The 20,331-nt window shown below is 43.2% G+C and overlaps 1 protein-coding gene across 1 annotated transcript in view; it reads left to right on the top strand.

The window, feature by feature from the left end:
* Positions 1–11,021: 11,021 nt before the first annotated feature.
* Positions 11,022–20,331, top strand: part of slc4a8 (solute carrier family 4 member 8) — a 36,580-nt gene continuing 27,270 nt past the window's right edge. Inside the window, exon 1 of the mRNA XM_062998142.1 lies at positions 11,022–11,133. Coding sequence (XP_062854212.1) covers positions 11,089–11,133 — 45 coding nt within the window. The 5' untranslated portion in view covers positions 11,022–11,088. The remainder of the gene's footprint in view (positions 11,134–20,331) is intronic.

The raw sequence follows: 20,331 nt of genomic DNA, 5'->3' as shown, positions 1-20,331 counted from the left end.
GAGTGCCGTAGATCATCATAAAAAACCTCACACACACACCAAAGGATATTGGTGATAACAGAACTCTTAGGAGCTGCTAACTGGGCTATTAAGCTAACTGTTCGCGTCACAAACACATTAATGTTCCCTACATAGTGCACTAGATTATGTATCAGATCACGGCTTTATGTTCCCTACATAGTGCACTAGATTGTGTATCAGATCGCGGATTTATGTTCCCTACACAGTGCACTAGATTGTGTATCAGATCGCGGATTTATGTTCCCTACACAGTGCGCTAGATTGTGTATCAGATCGCGGATTTATGTTCCCTACACAGTGCACTAGATTATGCATCAGATCACGGCTTTATGTTCCCTACATAGTGCACTAGATTGTGTATCAGATCGTGGATTTATGTTCCCTACACAGTGCGCTAGATTGTGTATCAGATCGCGGATTTATGTTCCCTACACAGTGCGCTAGATTGTATATCAGATAACGGATTTAAAACGAGATCGGGAAAAAGGCTGTGTCGCCTGCGTGCACGTTTGTGTGCATGAAGCTTGTCGTTACTGGCAACGCGTCAGCGGAGTAATACAGTTGTGGTGTGAAAAGGCCGTGCTGTTATCACGAATATCAGCACAGTTAGAACGCTTCTCAACCAATCAGATTGTAAGGTCGGAACTACCTGTTGTATAAACGGTAATATAACAGGGGACGCGGCGTAACGTTATTATGACTTTTTGCTCCGTCTTCTCAACACGTACCTGATTTACAGTTTATATGAATATGTATACGCACCTCAGCACGTGCACGCGCTCGCTCTTGTTGAGAGCTCTGGTTGAACTGATAAAAAATGTTGATTTTGGAAAATTAAAATACGACCTGTTTTTCAATTTCTGCTTATTTGTTATTTGATTTTTTATCTTAAAACGAATAACATCCCATTTTCCAATATTGGTTTTTGAAACGAAAAACAAAAAACGACCCGTTTTCTTGTTTTTCAACTTTGGGATTTGAGATGAATAACGAATTACCAAAGGTACACGGACCTACACGGACCAACAACACTGTGGACATTTCACTTAGTCATAATAACAAAAAACATAGTCGGAAATATGTATGTAATTTTTATTTAAATACCTTAACATTAAACAAATTCCATATATCCCAGCTAACAATTTTTGGTTCCCAGAACGTTCTGGGAACGTTAGTTTTTGGTTCCCAGAACGTTCTGGGAACAGATCATTTTGGTTGCCCTTTGGTTCTCCAGGAAAGTTTTCTTTACGGAAATAGAACGTGCCCGTTTGGTTGTGCATTATAGTTCTGGGAACGTTCCCCTAACGTTCCCGTAACCTTAAAATTATTGAAACCTTTAAGGGAACCTTGTACTAACCTTTAAATTATTGAAAACTTTAGACAAGAAAACCTCACTTTCTAGTTGTGCTAATGGAGAGTTCTGCTTGCTATAGAGCTAATTTCTCTCACTGGATCATGAGAAAACCTTCCGGGAACGTTACTAGAACGATACTTTATACACATAAGAAATAAAACCTTATACAAGCTTTACCTAACGTTCTCTGTTAGTTCTCATAAAACCATGAGAGAACGTTAGGTTTCATAGTTTTATAGTTGGTACTTGTAAGTAAAGGTTGATCTACATGGATCGTCTCAAGCAAAAGGCTGTTTTTTTGGTAAGTTCCTACTAAGTTACCAAAATGTTATGGGATGGTTCCCTAAAAATAACCATAGGGGAAGCAAAATCTAACGTTACGGGAACGTTCTGTGTTAGCTGGGATTACAATTAAAACACAATTTGTAATTTTCTTAAGTAAATGATTGATCCTGGTTCGGATTAAGATTGCCATGTGTCAGAACCAGTGGCGGCTGCTGGTCTTTCAAAGAGGGGAAGCTCATTGTAGGCTTACATCATAAAATTTGTAAATTGATTTATACATAAATTCTGCCCTCCGTTCCTTTTCAAGAAAATGGCCTGTGATCCTATCGTACCAAGTAGGCGTCTTTTCCAGGGACTTGACCAGTGTCCTCTCAATGGCCAGCAAATAGCTGTCAATCAAAACGGGATTCAGCCTTTCGACTGATCCTCCAATCATCTTGCAGAAGCTCCGCGTCCAGACCCGCCCACAGCTCCATTCACCCCCAGAGACGCTCAGCGACCGGAGGTGGGACAAAATCGTGGCATTTATCCAATGACCGGCGAGTTTCGAAGCAATGAATAAAACCCTTCCATGCAGCCCCATAGAAGTCAATAGACGCTCAGCTCCTACGGGCAAATGCATTGACGCCACAGGAGTTAACAAAATCGAGTCAGTCGATTTGTGATAAGTAGCTGATTCTGAACGAACTCGTCTTCGAGATGAACGTGTTCTAACGCATTTGTAGTCAATGAAATGTTAACACAACTGTACATATTTGACCATTTAATTTTTGACATTTTAGGGGAAGCTGAGCTTCTCTTGCAGTCTTAGAGAAATCGCCACTGGTCAGAACCCAAGTAAGTGGACATTTAACACTAAATGTAGTTAGCATTAAAAACACAAGATGGATTTCCAATCAAAAATCCTTACAGGTTTAACAATCACACATAAAATATACACACCACAAACAAGGTAATCAAACTGCATCTGATTTCTGTAGAGCAAAGTCTGTATTTTTATCCCATCTTAAATACAGCTTTTCAGTCTCATGCTTCAAAAATATGTGGTTCAACTAGACATTTCACTAAATTTATATTGTTTTATTGTCTTATCTGCCCACTACAGCTAGCAAACATGATATCACGAGCTTGCTAACTAGCAGGCCTACAGCTTCCAAACTTATAAACTACTTTTATCAACCGCAGTGACATCGACTGCTGATATTAATGTCAACTTAACTTATTGACTTATCAACACCTTGGGAAAACAATGGCTGCTCTGCACAAACTTGAGTTTGTACAGTTAAACTCCTCCTCAATGTCTCGAATGGATAAGTTATTGGTTTTCTTTGATTCTCCGTCTTCTGTCGTGTGACTGAAGCAACAAGAACTTTTCTCTTAAAATTTTAATTTAATTTAAATCATGACTTGCGAGTGTTGTTTTCTTGGGTCAACTCTCCAACTACTCACCCTCTTTTACAATGTAACGTAAACGTTTTCAAGATTTGTTTTCCTAGAATATGAGCATTAATAGTGGTATATATAGTGGGACAGTGGTAGCCTAGTGGGTAGAGTGTTGGGCTATCAATTAAAAGGTTGAGAGTTTGAATCCTGGCTCTGCCATGCTGTCACTGTTAGGCCCTTGAGCAAGGCCCTTAACCCTCTCTGCTCCTGCGCTCTGACCCCAGCTTTACAATTTTTTGTTGTACTGTACACCTGTAAACATGTATATGTGTATATACGTATATGTATATCACAAATAAAGGCATTATACTCTAATAAAAACGTACTGTCTTTTTACTGCTATGACATTATTCAGTCCATCTTACTTTAGAGTCAAGATGAAACAGGAAAGAAAAGTCCCAAATTGTAGTCATAAAGATTGATCATTTTCGTTATGTGGTAATATTTAAGCTCTATGTAAAAGAAATTGTATACAGAAAGATGTTGAGGTTTCTGCCTCAGAGTTAACAGTAGATGGCACCAGTGAGCTGCGTTTTGCTTAAGGAAAGAGCACCGGTGCACACATTGTGATCCGAGTATATACAGTGTATCACAAAAGTGAGTACACCCCTCACATTTCTGCAGATATTTAAGTATATCTTTTCATGGGACAACACTGACAAAATGACACTTTGACACAATGAAAAGTAGTCTGTGTGCAGCTTATATAACAGTGTAAATTTATTCATCCCTCAAAATAACTCAATATACAGCCATTAATGTCTAAACCACCGACAACAAAAGTGAGTACACCCCTTAGTGAAAGTTCCTGAAGTGTCAATATTTTGTGTGGCCACCCCTATTTCCCAGAACTTCCTTAACTCTCCTGGGCATGGAGTTTACCAGAGCTTCACAGGTTGCCACTGGAATGCTTTTCCACTCCTCCATGACGACATCACGGAGCTGGCGGATATTCGAGACTTTGCGCTCCTCCACCTTCCGCTTGAGGATGCCCCAAAGATGTTCTATTGGGTTTAGGTCTGGAGACATGCTTGGCCAGTCCATCACCTTTACCCTCAGCCTCTTCAATAAAGCAGTGGTCGTCTTAGAGGTGTGTTTGGGGTCATTATCATGCTGGAACACTGCCCTGCGACCCAGTTTCTGGAGGGAGGGGATCATGCTCTGCTTCAGTATTTCACAGTACATATTGGAGTTCATGTGTCCCTCAATGAAATGTAACTCCCCAACACCTGCTGCACTCATGCAGCCCCAGACCATGGCATTCCCACCACCATGCTTGACTGTAGGCATGACACACTTATCTTTGTACTCCTCACCTGATTGCCGCCACACATGCTTGAGACCATCTGAACCAAACAAATTAATCTTGGTCTCATCAGACCATAGGACATGGTTCCAGTAATCCATGTCCTTTGTTGACATGTCTTCAGCAAACTGTTTGCGGGCTTTCTTGTGTAGAGACTTCAGAAGAGGCTTCCTTCTGGGGTGACAGCCATGCAGACCAATTTGATGTAGTGTGCGGCGTATGGTCTGAGCACTGACAGGCTGACCCCCCACCTTTTCAATCTCTGCAGCAATGCTGACAGCACTCCTGTGCCTATCTTTCAAAGACAGCAGTTGGATGTGACGCTGAGCACGTGCACTCAGCTTCTTTGGACGACCGACGCGAGGTCTGTTCTGAGTGGACCCTGCTCTTTTAAAACGCTGGATGATCTTGGCCACTGTGCTGCAGCTCAGTTTCAGGGTGTTGGCAATCTTCTTGTAGCCTTGGCCATCTTCATGTAGCACAACAATTCGTCTTTTAAGATCCTCAGAGAGTTCTTTGCCATGAGGTGCCATGTTGGAACTTTCAGTGACCAGTATGAGAGAGTGTGAGAGCTGTACTACTAAATTGAACACACCTGCTCCCTATGCACACCTGAGACCTAGTAACACTAACAAATCACATGACATTTTGGAGGGAAAATGACAAGCAGTGCTCAATTTGGACATTTAGGGGTGTAGTCTCTTAGGGGTGTACTCACTTTTGTTGCCGGTGGTTTAGACATTAATGGCTGTATATTGAGTTATTTTGAGGGAAGAATAAATTTACACTGTTATATAAGCTGCACACAGACTACTTTTCATTGTGTCAAAGTGTCATTTTGTCAGTGTTGTCCCATGAATAGATATACTTAAATATCTGCAGAAATGTGAGGGGTGTACTCACTTTTGTGATACACTGTATTAGATCTTTCTAGAAGTTAGCTTAGTGGTTATTAACCATGTATGGCCAGTTATTAGACAACATTATACCTTTCTAATATATGCCCTGTTACACTTTGACCTTTACACATTCAATGATTTCAGTCATACAATCTATTCCAAGTACAAATCCTGTTTAGCAACGTGAACAATACCAGCAAGCAAAAGTAACAGAAAACAATTAGTTAAATTCATTGCTGCTAAAGACAATACAACCAGTTATTAAAAGGGTGATACAGGTTGGTGTATACATTTTATGTCCTGCTAAATTCTAAGAGCTCGTATCAAGAAATGATTCATAGCAACAACAGCTTGGCCACTAAGCACTTCGGCACACACATTTCAGGAATCCGAAAGGCCCAGTGCTGTGGTAAATAAAAATGGGTCATCCTTTTTTTGTTGGGAGCAATGGCAAACATTTTCTAGACTCTGTTGCAATATAAGCAATAAATCACGCATCTGTTAGTTTGACATACTCATTTAGATTTTTCAAATATATGCAACATGATCAAATTCATAGTGGCAACTGTACATTTTGATGACATGGTGATAACAGTCTGGGGTGGTTTTAGACGTTTTAGTCACATCCTTATTTAGTGATAAAAAAATGTGAATCATACAGCAATCATACAGTGATACTGTAGATAAGTATACATGTACTTTCAACCAAAGCAAAAGATTAAGGGTGACTTTTTATAATTAAGCATGATATAATTTTGTGCTGTAGAAAGTTAAAATGGGTCATCCTTTGTTGTTGGGAGCTTCATGGATTGGATTTTATAGCCCATCAGTTGCATACACACGAGTTTACCATGTGCAGTGGCAAACATTTTCTGGACTGGTTGCAATGAAAGCAATAAATCATGCATCTGTTAGTTTGACATACCAATTTTAGTTTTTTAAATACATGCTCCATGCTCAAATCCATAGTGGTAACTGTACATTTAGATAGATAGATAGATAGATAGATAGATAGATAGATAGATAGATAGATAGATAGATAGATAGATAGATAGATAGATAGATAGATAGATAGATAGATAGATAGATAGATAGATAGATAGATAGATAGATAGATAGATAGATAGATAGATAGATAGATAGATAGATTCAACTTTATCGTCATTGCTTAGTACAGGTACAAGGCAACGAAATGTAGTTAGCATCTACCAGAAGTGCAAATAGTAGCATAGTGCAAAAAACAGAGAATATTAGTAACATATACCTATGAGTAATATGAATATAGAGTTATAACTATAGCTAGTTACATATATGAAATTATATCTATGTACATATTACTATATACATAATAGCAATAATAACAATAAGCATATTAGTAAAAATGAATGTGTATTATAATAATAACAGTAATAATAATAAAGATTAGTTAGGTATATATTAGTAATAACAGTACTGGGATAAAGGATGTGTAAATAGTAACTATACAGCTGTAACTATAACTATATAGGACGGTGAAAATATAACTATAACTATACATATGATGGTTGTGTAAAGTGCAGGTGCAATGATAAAGAATTACAACAGTCCAGTGTGCAGTCCGGGGTGATGGTAAAGTGCAGGTGCAACTTGTGCAATGATAAATGTGCAATGATAAATAACACAACAGTCCAGTGTGTAATCAGAAGGTGCAATGATAAATAATAAATAATAGGTCCAGTGTTTAGTCCAGAATGTCCAGTGTTAACGGCGAATAGTGGTGTTCAGTAAAGTTATTGAGGTTGGAAAAAAACTGTTTTTAAACCGACTGGTCCTGGCACGTATGCTCCTGTATCTTTTCCCAGATGGTAGAAGGTTAAACAGTGTGTGGCTGGGGTGGTAGGGGTCCCTGATGATGCTGTGTGCTCTGCGCACACAGCGCTGGTGGTGAAGGTCTCCGATGGTGGGGAGCTGTGTACCGATGATTCGTTGAGCAGTCCTCACCACCTTGTGAAGGGCCTTCTTGTCAGCCACAGTGGAGCTGCCGTACCACACTGTCACACAGCTGGACAGTACGCTCTCGATGGTGCAGCGGTAGAAGTTTGTGAGAATCTGGGGAGACAGATGGTCCTTTTTTAGTCTCCTCAAGAAGTAAAGGCGCTGCTGCGCTTTCTTCACCAGACAGGATGTGTTGTGGGTCCATGAAAGATCCTCAGAGATGTGGATGCCCAAAAACTTAAAACTGGAGACACGCTCCACCTCGTCACCGTTGATGAGGACAGGGAGATGTGTACAGCTCTTGGTTTTCCGGAAGTCCACGATGAGCTCTTTGGTCTTCTCAGTGTTCAAATGAAGGTTGTTGGAGGAACACCATGCCACCAGGTGCTGGATCTCCTCCCTGTAGGCCGATTCGTCGTTGTCCTTGATGCGGCCAACCACTGTGGTGTCGTCTGCAAACTTGATGATGATGTTGGATCTATGCAGCGGCACACAGTCGTGGGTGAACAGGGAGAAAAGCAATGGACTTAACACACAGCCCTGTGGAACACCTGTGCTCAGAGTCAGGCTAGAGGACACCTGACTACCCAACCTTACAGACTGGGGTCTGTTTGTTAAAAAGTTCAAGACCCAGTTACACATGGAGGTGCTGATTCCCAGGTCACTGAGCTTGGCTACCAGCTTGGTTGGGATTACCGTATTGAAGGCAGAACTGAAATCAATAAACAGCATCCGTATGTAGGTGTCATTATTGTCCAGATGGGTGAGGGCGGAGTGAAGGGCAGTGGAAATGGCATCCTCTGTTGATCTGTTAGCACGGTAGGCAAACTGGTAAGGATCCAGTGCTGGTGGAAGCGCCGCTTTCAGATGGCAGAGAACCAGTTTCTCAAAGCACTTCATTGCAATAGGTGTGAGTGCTACCGGTCTAAAGTCGTTCAGGCAAGCTGCAGTAGTACGCTTTGGCACCGGAATGATGATCGATGTCTTCCAGCATGTAGGAACAGTAGCCTGGGCCAGTGACAGGTTGTAGATGTTATTAAAGACCTGGGCTAACTGTTCAGCGCATGCTCTCAGGACACGTCCAGGGATGCCGTCAGAGCCGGCAGCCTTCCTCGCGTTTACTTTACTCAGTACTGAACACACCTCAGCTGTGGAGAGTGTAAGGAGGTTGCAGTCCTCAGGTGGTCTACTCTGTGTGGTGTGAAGTCCATTGTAGTTAAAGCGAGCGTAGAACCTGTTAAACTCATCTGGGAGGGACGCACTGCTGGATGGAGGGGTTGGATGTGATGGTTTGTAGCTGGTGAGTGTCTGAATGCCCTTTCACATACGACAGGGGTCAGAGTTGTGAAAGTGCTCCTCAACAGACAGTTTGTAGGTGTGTTTGGCTCTTGTGATGCCCCTTTTCAGATTTGCCCTGGCTGAGCTGTAGGCCTCAGTGTCACCCGACCTGAATGCAGCGTCCCGTGCTTTCAGCAGAAGTCGAACCTCTGCGTTCATCCAGGGTTTCTGGTTGGGGAAGATTTTCACATGCTTGACAGAGGTGACATTATCAATACACGTGTTGATGTAGTTTATTACAGATGATGTGTATGTGTCCAAGTCTATGTCCATGGAGGCTTCAGACGAAAACATGCTCCAATCAGTGTTATGGAACTGATGCTGTAGGGAGGAGATGGCGCCGTCTGGCCACACTTTAACTGTCCTGATGGAGTGGTGATAACTGCCTGTGGTTTTTGACATTTTGGTCACATTCATATTTTTAATGATAAAAAAATCTGAATCATACAGCATACAGTGATACTGTAGAAAAGTATATGCTTTCACCTAACTTAATTGTGGCTTTTTTTTACAATTTAGCATGATATAATTTAACCAGTTAAATGAAGAAATGTTTTGCAAAACTTGGCAAGGATGTACTTGGCAGACTTCGATCCAATGCTACACCTTCCGGTAGTTTTAATTCTGAGACTGCATGGCATTTATTATTTATGCATTTTTGCAGACACTCTAATCAAAAACAACATACAAATGTGAGTTAATACAGTGCAAGCAATGGAGGGTTTAGGGCCTTGCTCAAGGGCCCTGTGGTGGAGCGTGCACCAGCTATGCTCTGATCACTAGTTCTATACCTTAAACTCTTAGCTTTTACTGCCCTGCCAACTTATACTCACACATGAAACTTTCTGCTGAAAATCTTTAGCAAAAACAAACATTGGCTTGTTGCTGATCTAAAATTTAGGACAGTGGTTTTATTTTGAGTAAGGTGAGTACTAGTAATATGCAGGGTAAGAGTACAGTGGTATCTTGTAACTCAACATCCCCTAAACTCAAAATCTTTGAAACTCAATGCCCTTCGTCGAGAAATGTGTACCCTTAAACTCAACATTTTATTTTTTTTTTCATCAAAGTGGGCAGCATGATGGCTTAGTGGGTAGCACTGTTGCCTTACACTAAGAAGGTCCTGGGTTCGATCCCCAGGTGGGGCGGTCCGGGTCCTTTCTGTGCAAAGTTTGCATGTTCTCCCCGTGTCTGCGTGGATTTCCTCCGGGAGCTCCGGTTTCCTGCCACAGTCCAAAAACATGCAGTCAGGTTAATTGGAGACACTGAATTACCCTATAAGTGAATGGGTGTGTGTATGTGTGTGTGTGTGTCTGCCCTGTGATGGACTGGCGTCCCGTCCAGGGTGTTACTGTGTGCCTTGCGCCCATTGAAAAGCTGGGATAGGCTCCAGCACCAACCAGCAATGCGACCCTAACTGGATAAGCGGATAAGAAAATGAATGCTTGAATATCATCAAAGTTCACATATGACACGAAACTGCATTTGTATGGAATAACCGTTAGATTCACTCTGAACGCGTCCACATGTATCTGTGTTTATCTGGATTTTCCTCACTGTTTCACTTTTAAACTTGTGTTACAGCTCGGGGTTCTGAGAAATTTCTGTGTTTTTATACATACTTGTGTTATTTTTAGTGTGTAAGTGTCAAAAACAACCCCATTATTTTACATTAGCCTAAAATATATGCAAGTCCATGGGACCGTGGAACGCATTAACAGGTTTCCCATACATCCTTATGGGAAAAAATACCTTAAAACTCAACGTCTTTTAAACTCAACACCAGTTCCAGAAGCAATTGACGTTGAGTGTAAAGGTACCACTGTACTGTGCAATATGTTTTATTTAGAACTGAAAACATGTGTTTGTTGGTCAACCAGTAATAGAGAAACAGAAACTTGCTAATGCTAATGTGTGTTTAGTGGATGTGCTAGAATTCACCTGTGCAGTTTTAAGTCACTCATAATTGTGATAACGTTACTCAAAACACAGGCACTGAGTTAATGTGGTGTTTGTGTTACATATTTACCTGCTGTATATATAAATACGTATCTCTATTTTAATACTGTATTATATTTTATCCTTTGTAACCTTGACCTCAGAGCACAGCTGCTCAGCCTCTGTTAGCGCCCAGTACTGTGTGTAGCAGCACCGGTTCCGCATTGAGCCATTTGATTGGCCCGATCCCGGTGACGTCACACCGTCGCTAACTCTTCCCAGCAGAGGAGTGAGAGCGCGCGCGCCGAGCCTCCGGACCGCAAATAAACAGCAGCTTCAGATCAGACTCACTTTTTTTATATTGAATTGCAACACTCGCACTCTACCTGCGTTATGTGGAATGCTGTTAGAGATTTAAAACCAATTCGGGGACCACTGGAGCAGCATCTTGTCTCCTTAAGCTGAGGCTGCCTCGCCCCCGACCTGACAGCGCATCCCGACTCAATAACAGCAGCGCCGGCTGAACTACAATGCCTGCAGAAAACAGCGATGAGGAGAGCATGCTGAGCTACCAGGTAACTGCAGATGAATACACCCGGCACCTTCTGGCATTCATTTCAATGCAAATAAGTAGACTTAAAAATAGTTTTGCACAGCTGTGAACGACATTCTGCGGAGAAACTAACAAGCCTCATTTGCGTATTTGGTCCTCCAGCCTGTACGGGATGGATGGCCCATATTGGCTGGCACAGATACACCCAATTTATCGAGTTGTCCCATTAAAGAGGTAGAGCAGCACATCCAGCACATCCGGCTGCTGCATTAGTGCCACATCAATAGGGTACTCTGTGTTCTTTTTAAAAACACATACCTAGCCAGGCATCAATAACCGAACCGAACATTAGAAGTGTGTTCATTTATTTGTGCAGTTCAGAAGAAGCGATTAATGTGTAATAAAGCGTCTGTATGTTACACCTGTACGTGACACGCACTGCTGTGTTTGTATCTCGGCACGTGCGGCTCCAGTGTGCGCGCGCATCATCTGCTCATCTGCAAAACAAACGCGCAAACACTATAGATCTGCACTAATACTGTGTGTTGTGTGTATGCACATTGTCCGTGTTCGTCCAGCTTAACTAATTGCGCCATCTGTACAGCATCTTACAAAGGGGAAACATCTGCCTGTAATATGTGCGCACAAATGTCAAAGAAACCGGCAACATCCTTAAACAACAGTAGGTATATACTATATAGTAGCAATCACTACGTGCCATCAACACACACGTTTGGATACATTTAGGTTTTGGTGCTAATGTGGTCAGTTTTGAGAATCACAACAGGTTTGCATACAGTGCCTGGGTAACCTCCCCAAATGACCTTGACGCCATGGTGGACCTAATTGCCGCTGCAGGAGAGGTGACAAAAGTGCATCTCATAATAAAACACAAAAAATCAATCATTCCAGAAAGGTTGGCAGGATGCCTAAAGTGTGGATGGTAAACAATTATAAGCACTAGACTGAACAACAGTTTCAGTTCACTTGAAGCATCAACAGCTACAATGGAAGAATAAAGCCATGGACAGGGCACAACACCTACAGGTTTGTTTGTTTATTTGGATTTTAACGTCATGTTTTACACTTTGGTTACATTCATGACAGGAACGATAGTTGCTCATTACACAAGATTAATCAGTTCACAAGGTTATATCGAACACAGTCCTGGACAATTTAGTGTCTCCAATTCATCTCACTTGCATGTCTTTGGACTGTGGGAAGAAACCGGAGTTTCCGGAGGAAACCCACGCAGACACGGGGAGAACATGCAAACTCCACACAGAAAGGTACCAGACCGCCCCACCTGGGGATCGAACCCAGGACCTTCTTGCTGTGAGGCGACAGTGCTACCCACCCACAGTGCTACCCACTTAGCCACCGTGCACCTACAGGTAATAATAATAATAATAATAATAAGTTAGATGTATATAGCGCCTTTCTCATACTCAAGGTCGCTTTGCAAGAAAACAGCTGTTTACAGAGGGGAATTAATGAACATATTTAGAAAACAGGTATGTTTTAAGTTGAGTTTTAAAGGATAAAAGTGATGAGCAGAAATGGAGATTGTGGTAAAGAGTTCCAAAGTTTAGAGGTCATGAGACAGATCTTCATGAAAGATCTTCCCCCTGCCGAGACTAGTCTGAAAGTAGGGATGGCAAGAAGGCCAGCATCAGTGGACCTGAGTGTACGGGCAGGGCAGTATGAGTGTATACTATGTATACTATGTATAATATGAGGGACAGTGGTAGCCTAGTGGGTAGAGCTTTGGGCTATCAACTGAAAGCCACTGTTGGACCCTTGAGCAAGGCCCTTAACCCTCTCTGCTCCAGGGGCACCGTACAGTGGCTGACCCTGCGCTCTGACCCAAGCTTCCAAAACAAGTTGAGATATGTGAAGTAAGAATTTCGTTGTACTGTAAAGGCTTTCTATTCTATAAGCTCAGCTAAATAAGGGGGAGCAAGACCGTGCAAAGACTTGAATGCGTTGTGCGATAGGTAGCCAGTGTAACTGATACAGAATAGGAGTGATGTGAGCCAATTTTCTAAACTGTAATAGAATTCTAGCAGCAGAATTTTGAACATACTGGAGTGAATGGATGGATCTGTTAGGAATGCCAATGAGAAGTGAGTTGCAATAGTCAAGACAGGTTGTGATAAAAGCATGAACCAGTGTTTCAGCATCTTGTTTGCTGAATCTAGCAATATTACAAAGGTAAAAGAAGGCATTTTTAACCAGAGATTTTTAACCATTCTGCCTACTGGCATGCTGTCAGGAGATGGCAGAAAATTGTCATTTTGTTACTACTATATTCTGAACAGTGTTGCAAGTATAAAATACATCCTGGACAGGGCGTCACCAATATGCAAAACCTTTTACAAACAGTGGCCGGAGGTGAGGTTCAAACCAAATATCTAGCATGAGGTTAGTTACACATTTCCCACTAAAGAATATATGAATGTCGCATATTAAATACTGACTCCATGGCACAGTGTCACAGACGGAAAAGTGGGTGCCACACAGCAACATGGGTCCTTAAAACCGGAGTTTGATTTTGCTCGCTGGCCACTGTCTGTGATGAGATTTGCCTCTACAATATTTGTGCAGGCCACACCCCATTTGCTTTGGGCCACAGGTTGGAAACCCCTAGATTAGGCTGTAACATCAGGCAAATGTCTCACCCATGTACAAAACAAAGGAATAGGTACTTATGAGTTGACAGTATTTGAGTTTTTATTGTATTTGAATTTTTAAGTATATAGGGTTCTCTTTTGGTGTAAAAAACACAAACACACAGGCCCCCCAGACCACAGGCCTCTCTGTGTGTGGCACATTGCACCTTAATTGCATTCTGATTATATCTTTAATGATGTGTGTACTTTAATGTGTATGTGCCTTGTAACATCCAGCTCAAAAAAACAGCACATGAGACTTTAAAACTACAAGCCTCAGTGACCAACCTAATAGTTTCCATGAACATAAGTGAGTTTCATAAAAGCTGATCTTATGTAGTTTCAACTTTTATACATGCGAGCAATACAGTCAAAAATCATTCTGGTTTTTAGCTGTACCTAAGGTTTTGTGGTATTCATGCAAAGTTTGGATTTTTAGAGCTTAATTTGCAAACACATTTGGTTGGAGAATTCATTAACATTTCCTGACTGGCCTTAAAGTTCAATTTTAAGTGATAGTTTCGGTTCATCAAATCTGAAGCATCCTACCTTTGGTTACTAAACATGGAAAGCTTGTCATGTTGCCTATATGTCTGTTATGCTGTTCATATACACCGATCAGCCATAACATTAAAACCACCTCCTTGTTTCTACACTCACTGTCCATTTTATCAGCTCCACTTACCATATAGAAGCACTTTGTAGTTCTACAATTACTGACAGTAGTCCATCTATTTCTTTGCATGCTTTTTAAGATTAATTTCACCCTGTTCTTCAATGGTCAGGACCCCCACAGAACCACCACAGAGCAGGTATTATTTAGGTGATGAATCATCCTCAGCACTGCAGTGACACCGACATGGTGGTGGTGTGTTAGTGTGTGGTGTGCTGGTATGAGTGGATCAGACACAGCAGCGCTGCTGGAGTTTTTAAATACCGTGTCCACTCACTGTCCACTCTATTAGATACTCCTACCTAGTTGGTCCACCTTGTAGATGTAAAGTCAGAGACAATCGCTCATCTATTGCTGCTGTTTGAGTTGGTCATCTTCTAGACCTTCATCAGTGGTCACAGGACGCTGCCTTTGGGGCACTATTGGCTGGATATATTTTTGGTTGGTGGACTATTCTCAGTCCAGCAGTGACAGTGAAGTGTTTAAAAACTCCAGCAGCGCTGCTGTGTCTTATCCACTCATACCAGCACAACACACACTAACACACCACCACCATGTCAGTGTCACTGCAGTGCTGAGAATGACCCACCCCCTAAATAATACCTGCTCTGTAGTGGTCCTGGGAGAGTCCTGACCACTGAAGAACAGCACAAAAGGGAGCTAACAAAGTATGTAGAGAAACGGATGGACTACAGTCAGTAATTGTAGAACTACAAGATGCTTCTATATGGTAAATGGAGCTGATAAAATGGACAGTGAGTGTAGAAACAAGGTTTAGTGTTATGACTGATCAGTGTATCTGGCTTGATGCTAAAAATTATTCCATGTAAATTGCAAAGCTGGTACCAGTAAAATTTGATAATTATCTGTGAAAATTTAATACCACAGCAAAAGCATAATAGCCATTAAGCACAGTCTTGTACATGATCTTTATCTGTGTGTGAAACTCAGAAAGGGCTACAGATCAGTGGCGGCTGCTGGTCTTTCAAAGAGGGGAAGCTCATTGTCGGCTTACATCATAAAATTTGTAAATTTATTTATACATAAATTCTGCCCTCCGTTCCTTTTCAAGAAAATGGCCTGTGATCCTATCGTACCAAGTAGGCGTCTTTTCCAGGGACTTGACCAGTGTCCTAAAAAACAAATACTATGAGTCAAGTAATTTCACCAAGCAAATACCAAGAAAGGGGTTGCAGTGTTAGGCTCTGTGGCATCAGGGGAATGTACCATCTCTCCCTGATGCCACAGGCCTTACAGAGCAGAAACGAGCTGTGCCTTTTATTACCTGGCCAGCTCGTTAGGGCGAAGTGGCTACACCTGTGCCTTCCCTTATTTAAGGGATAGGTGCAGAGCTGTAGCCGTCGCACCTTCTGCTCTTGTTGGCTGTTTCTTTTTTCTTTCTTTGAGTTTGTTTGACACTGCGGTGTCCTTTTATGTTTATTGTTTTTTTTTTATCTTTAGGTTGTGCCGCCGCACTGTGCCGCCGCCGCCGTGCCGCTGCCGCCGGGCCACCGCTAGTGGGCGCCACCACGCCGCCGCCGCCGCCAAGCTGCCGCCATAGTGCCGCAGCTGTCGTGCCGCCGCCGCCGCCTGGTGGCCGCTCTCAGGTCGCCGTCGGGCCGCTGCCGCCGAGCCGTCGAGCCGCCGTGCCGCCGCCACCTAGAGACCCCATGACTGCGCCCAGAGGAACGTGACCCCCTCCCAGCTACCGCTGGTGACAGCGTCACGTTCCGCCCTCTGGAGCGCAGGAGCAAATGGCCACTTCCCAGCCACCTTGGCTGGTGACAGCGCCTTTGTCATTAACTTTTGAAACCCGCAAATCGATCACACCCGGTAGCTGGCATGGCTCTAGCCAGCATTAGTTGCTGGAAAGCGCCATGCCACGCAGCTATTGTCGGTGTTACCCCCCCTTCTTCGGCCAACAGCGCGAGGTGGTCCATCTCGCGAACCCACTCTTTGCTTCAATAGCGCCGGGAGCGAGTCTGCCACTAGCGCCGCTGTGGCAGGCTGTTAAAGCTCCCGGTCGGGAGGCAAGAGTCCTGGGTTCGCGCCTCGCGCTTCCCCTTTTCTTTTGTATGTTTTTTTGTTCCTTTTCAGCCCTCGACGTCCGGCTGCCTTCGGGATTCCCCGAAGTGTTTTTTGTTATTGTTATTCCTTTTATTTTATGTATATTATGTTTATGATTTTGTAAATAAAAACCCTTTTTAGTTAAAACCTCCGCATCCCTGGGTCCTTCCTCCCCACATCATAACAGCAAGGTGCGACCATTACTGGACCCAGCGGAGGACCCCGTCCTCTCCCAAAGATTTTTTTGGGGGGGCACTCCCCCAGTGGCTTTTAGCCACTGGTGGGGACGGGACCGCCGGCTGGAGACCTCAGGAGAGGTCTCCTTAAGAAGGGGGTACTGTTAGGCTCTGTGGCATCAGGGGAATGTACCATCTCTCCCTGATGCCACAGGCCTTACAGAGCAGAAACGAGCTGTGCCTTTTATTACCTGGCCAGCTCGTTAGGGCGAAGTGGCTACACCTGTGCCTTCCCTTATTTAAGGGATAGGTGCAGAGCTGTAGCCGTCGCACCTTCTGCTCTTGTTGGCTGTTTCTTTTTTCTTTCTTTGAGTTTGTTTGACACTGCGGTGTCCTTTTATGTTTATTGTTTTTTTTTTATCTTTAGGTTGTGCCGCCGCACTGTGCCGCCGCCGCCGTGCCGCTGCCGCCGGGCCACCGCTAGTGGGCGCCACCACGCCGCCGCCGCCGCCAAGCTGCCGCCATAGTGCCGCAGCTGTCGTGCCGCCGCCGCCGCCTGGTGGCCGCTCTCAGGTCGCCGTCGGGCCGCTGCCGTCGAGCCGCCGTGCCGCCGCCACCTAGAGACCCCATGACTGCGCCCAGAGGAACGTGACCCCCTCCCAGCTACCGCTGGTGACAGCGTCACGTTCCGCCCTCTGGAGCGCAGGAGCAAATGGCCACTTCCCAGCCACCTTGGCTGGTGACAGCGCCTTTGTCATTAACTTTTGAAACCCGCAAATCGATCACACCCGGTAGCTGGCATGGCTCTAGCCAGCATTAGTTGCTGGAAAGCGCCATGCCACGCAGCTATTGTCGGTGTTACCCCCCCTTCTTCGGCCAACAGCGCGAGGTGGTCCATCTCGCGAACCCACTCTTTGCTTCAATAGCGCCGGGAGCGAGTCTGCCACTAGCGCCGCTGTGGCAGGCTGTTAAAGCTCCCGGTCGGGAGGCAAGAGTCCTGGGTTCGCGCCTCGCGCTTCCCCTTTTCTTTTGTATGTTTTTTTGTTCCTTTTCAGCCCTCGACGTCCGGCTGCCTTCGGGATTCCCCGAAGTGTTTTTTGTTATTGTTATTCCTTTTATTTTATGTATATTATGTTTATGATTTTGTAAATAAAAACCCTTTTTAGTTAAAACCTCCGCATCCCTGGGTCCTTCCTCCCCACATCATAACATGCAGTTTGTCATTCGACTTCACTCGCAAAATCCGCGACGGGACTGAAGCTCCCAGTGATTAAGTGATAGTGTAGAGCTCAAAATAGCTGTCAATCAAAACGGGATTCAGCCTTTCGACTGATCCTCCAATCATCTTGCAGAAGCTCAGCGTCCAGACCCGCCCACAGCTCCATTCACCCCCAGAGACCGGGGGCGGGACAAAATCGTGGCATTTATCCAATAACCGGCGAGTTTCGAAGCAATGAAAAAAACTTTTCCATGCAGCCCCATTGAAGTCAATAGACGCTCAGCTTCTACGGGCAAATGCATTGACGCGCCGGTAGTTAACAAAATCGAGTCAGTCGATTTGTGATAAGTAGCTGATTCTGAACGAACTCGTCTTCGAGATGAACGTGTTCTAACACATTTGTAGTCAATGAAACGTTAACACTACTGTACATATTTGACCATTTAATTTTTGACATTTTAGGGGAAGCTGAGCGTCCCTTGCAGTCTTAGAGAAATCTCCACTGCTACAGATATGTACCACAGATATCTGGCCAATAACATGTACCCCCTTTTTGGTCCTCCTCTTCAGGGATATATAAGTGACCACCCTCATTGTGCTACTGGTCTCAGTATTACAAATTCTTAAGAAAAACAAAATTGTTACATTTATTTCATTTTGTATCAAATGGGTCACAGATTATTGATTGATTGATTTGACTTCCCTTCTCTAATTACCCATGGGTAAAAATGATTGATTGAGCATGTGATGGATTGTTTGTCTGTCCAGGCGTTGTTCCTGTCTTTTGCCCAGTGTTTCTGATATAGGATTATTCATCACAACCAGTGAGTTTATGTTTCTCTCATTGTGAACTATACTGTACAACTACAATAGGGAAGGAGTAAGGGGGTTAACTTTATTGGTCCCATTACTGGTCATGTCCTCATTAAGGTTGCTGTTGCGCAAGTCAGAGAAGGCACTGTATGTTAATGTAAGTAGCTGTCTAGATTTTTAAATACACTTTATTGCTGTCTGAGTTTCTGAATCAGATTGTGTCAACTGCATATTGAGGAAACATCAGCTAGTTTTGCCTGAAGTTACAGTTACCTAACAACCTCACTAACAACCTTCCAGAGCTTTTGTTTTTTAAGGGGTCCAAGTATTAATTCAAAGGTCAGACCCCCCTTTCAATCCCCCTATAATTTTAACCATGGTTACTTTGCCTTATCTGTTTGTCTCATTATTTGGTTTAGTTTAGCCCTACTGTATGTTCTTATCATTTTTATTTCACACACGGTTACTGCTCCCTTTAACACTGCTTAAATCACATCTCTATTACATTTTGTGAAAGGACTGCTTAGAAACTAAAATCAGTGTATTCAAGGGCCTAATCGGTCATCATGAATGTTGCCATAGTAATGTTGCCCAGTTTTATTCTTAGTGGATGGAGTGTTGGAGGCAGTCAGCAAAAGAGCAGTCTTAAATGAAGACATATTAGAAAATACCCAGGACATATACACACACATGGGCACACCTTGGCCACAGTTTGATTACTTAAATCGTACGGAATTATTGCCAGCAGTCTTACTAAAGTTAATAGCATTTTGTAACAACAAAGTGGGCCCAAACGGTTGCACAGTTATTTAAAAAACAGTGACTATAAAAGGCATTATAAGCAGTGGTCTAGTGTCTGAGCAGGGGGTTTAAGGCTACTGGAAATATTAGATTGTTTTTAGATATTAGATATTGATATTTAAGTCCGTTCTATGCTTTCACAAAAGTATGTCCAAGAGTCACCAGAAATGAAGACAGACAGGAACATAATAATATTTATAATAATAGGTGAAGGTGTAATGAGCACACCTACTATGAAGATCTGCACTGGGTGTGGGTTACAGAATCATGCTTACCTTCCATGCCATAATGGCCAGCAGGGGGCATGGAGGTACAGATGAATGACAGTGGTGGTTCCTTTAATCAGGCAGTCTCTGCGCTATATCAGCATTACCTCACTGCAGCTGGTAGAGATCTTTAAATACTGGCTTCATTGGTTACCTTGCCGCTGGCATATTGTACTGTGTTGTGTTGTGTTGTGTTTGAGTGCTTTTAAAAACATTATGTCCTTCAAGGCTGGTACTTTTGTTTCCGTCATTTCTTATGCAGATATTCTTTGATATTCATTATTGGCCACTCAGTCAGTGTTACAGCTCCTCTCAGCCAGTGGTAACCACCTTTGATGTGTGAGCTGCCTTTAAAAGCAGCGTGATGGGTGGACACCACAGATTGCATTTTTTCAAGAACTTGGGATATCACATGCAGGTGGACTGAGTAGCTGGCATGGTGGTTTTGACTCAGTTTTGACCTTTTCTCATTTATCTGTCTTTTGCTGTTTTCCTGTGTGGTCATGTGATTTGCCTGGGACTAAATGCTGATG

The sequence above is a fragment of the Trichomycterus rosablanca genome, chromosome 6, assembly GCF_030014385.1.
Source record: "Trichomycterus rosablanca isolate fTriRos1 chromosome 6, fTriRos1.hap1, whole genome shotgun sequence".
In the NCBI taxonomy this organism is placed as follows: domain Eukaryota; kingdom Metazoa; phylum Chordata; class Actinopteri; order Siluriformes; family Trichomycteridae; genus Trichomycterus; species Trichomycterus rosablanca.
This window is presented reverse-complemented; position numbering and strand designations above follow the sequence as displayed.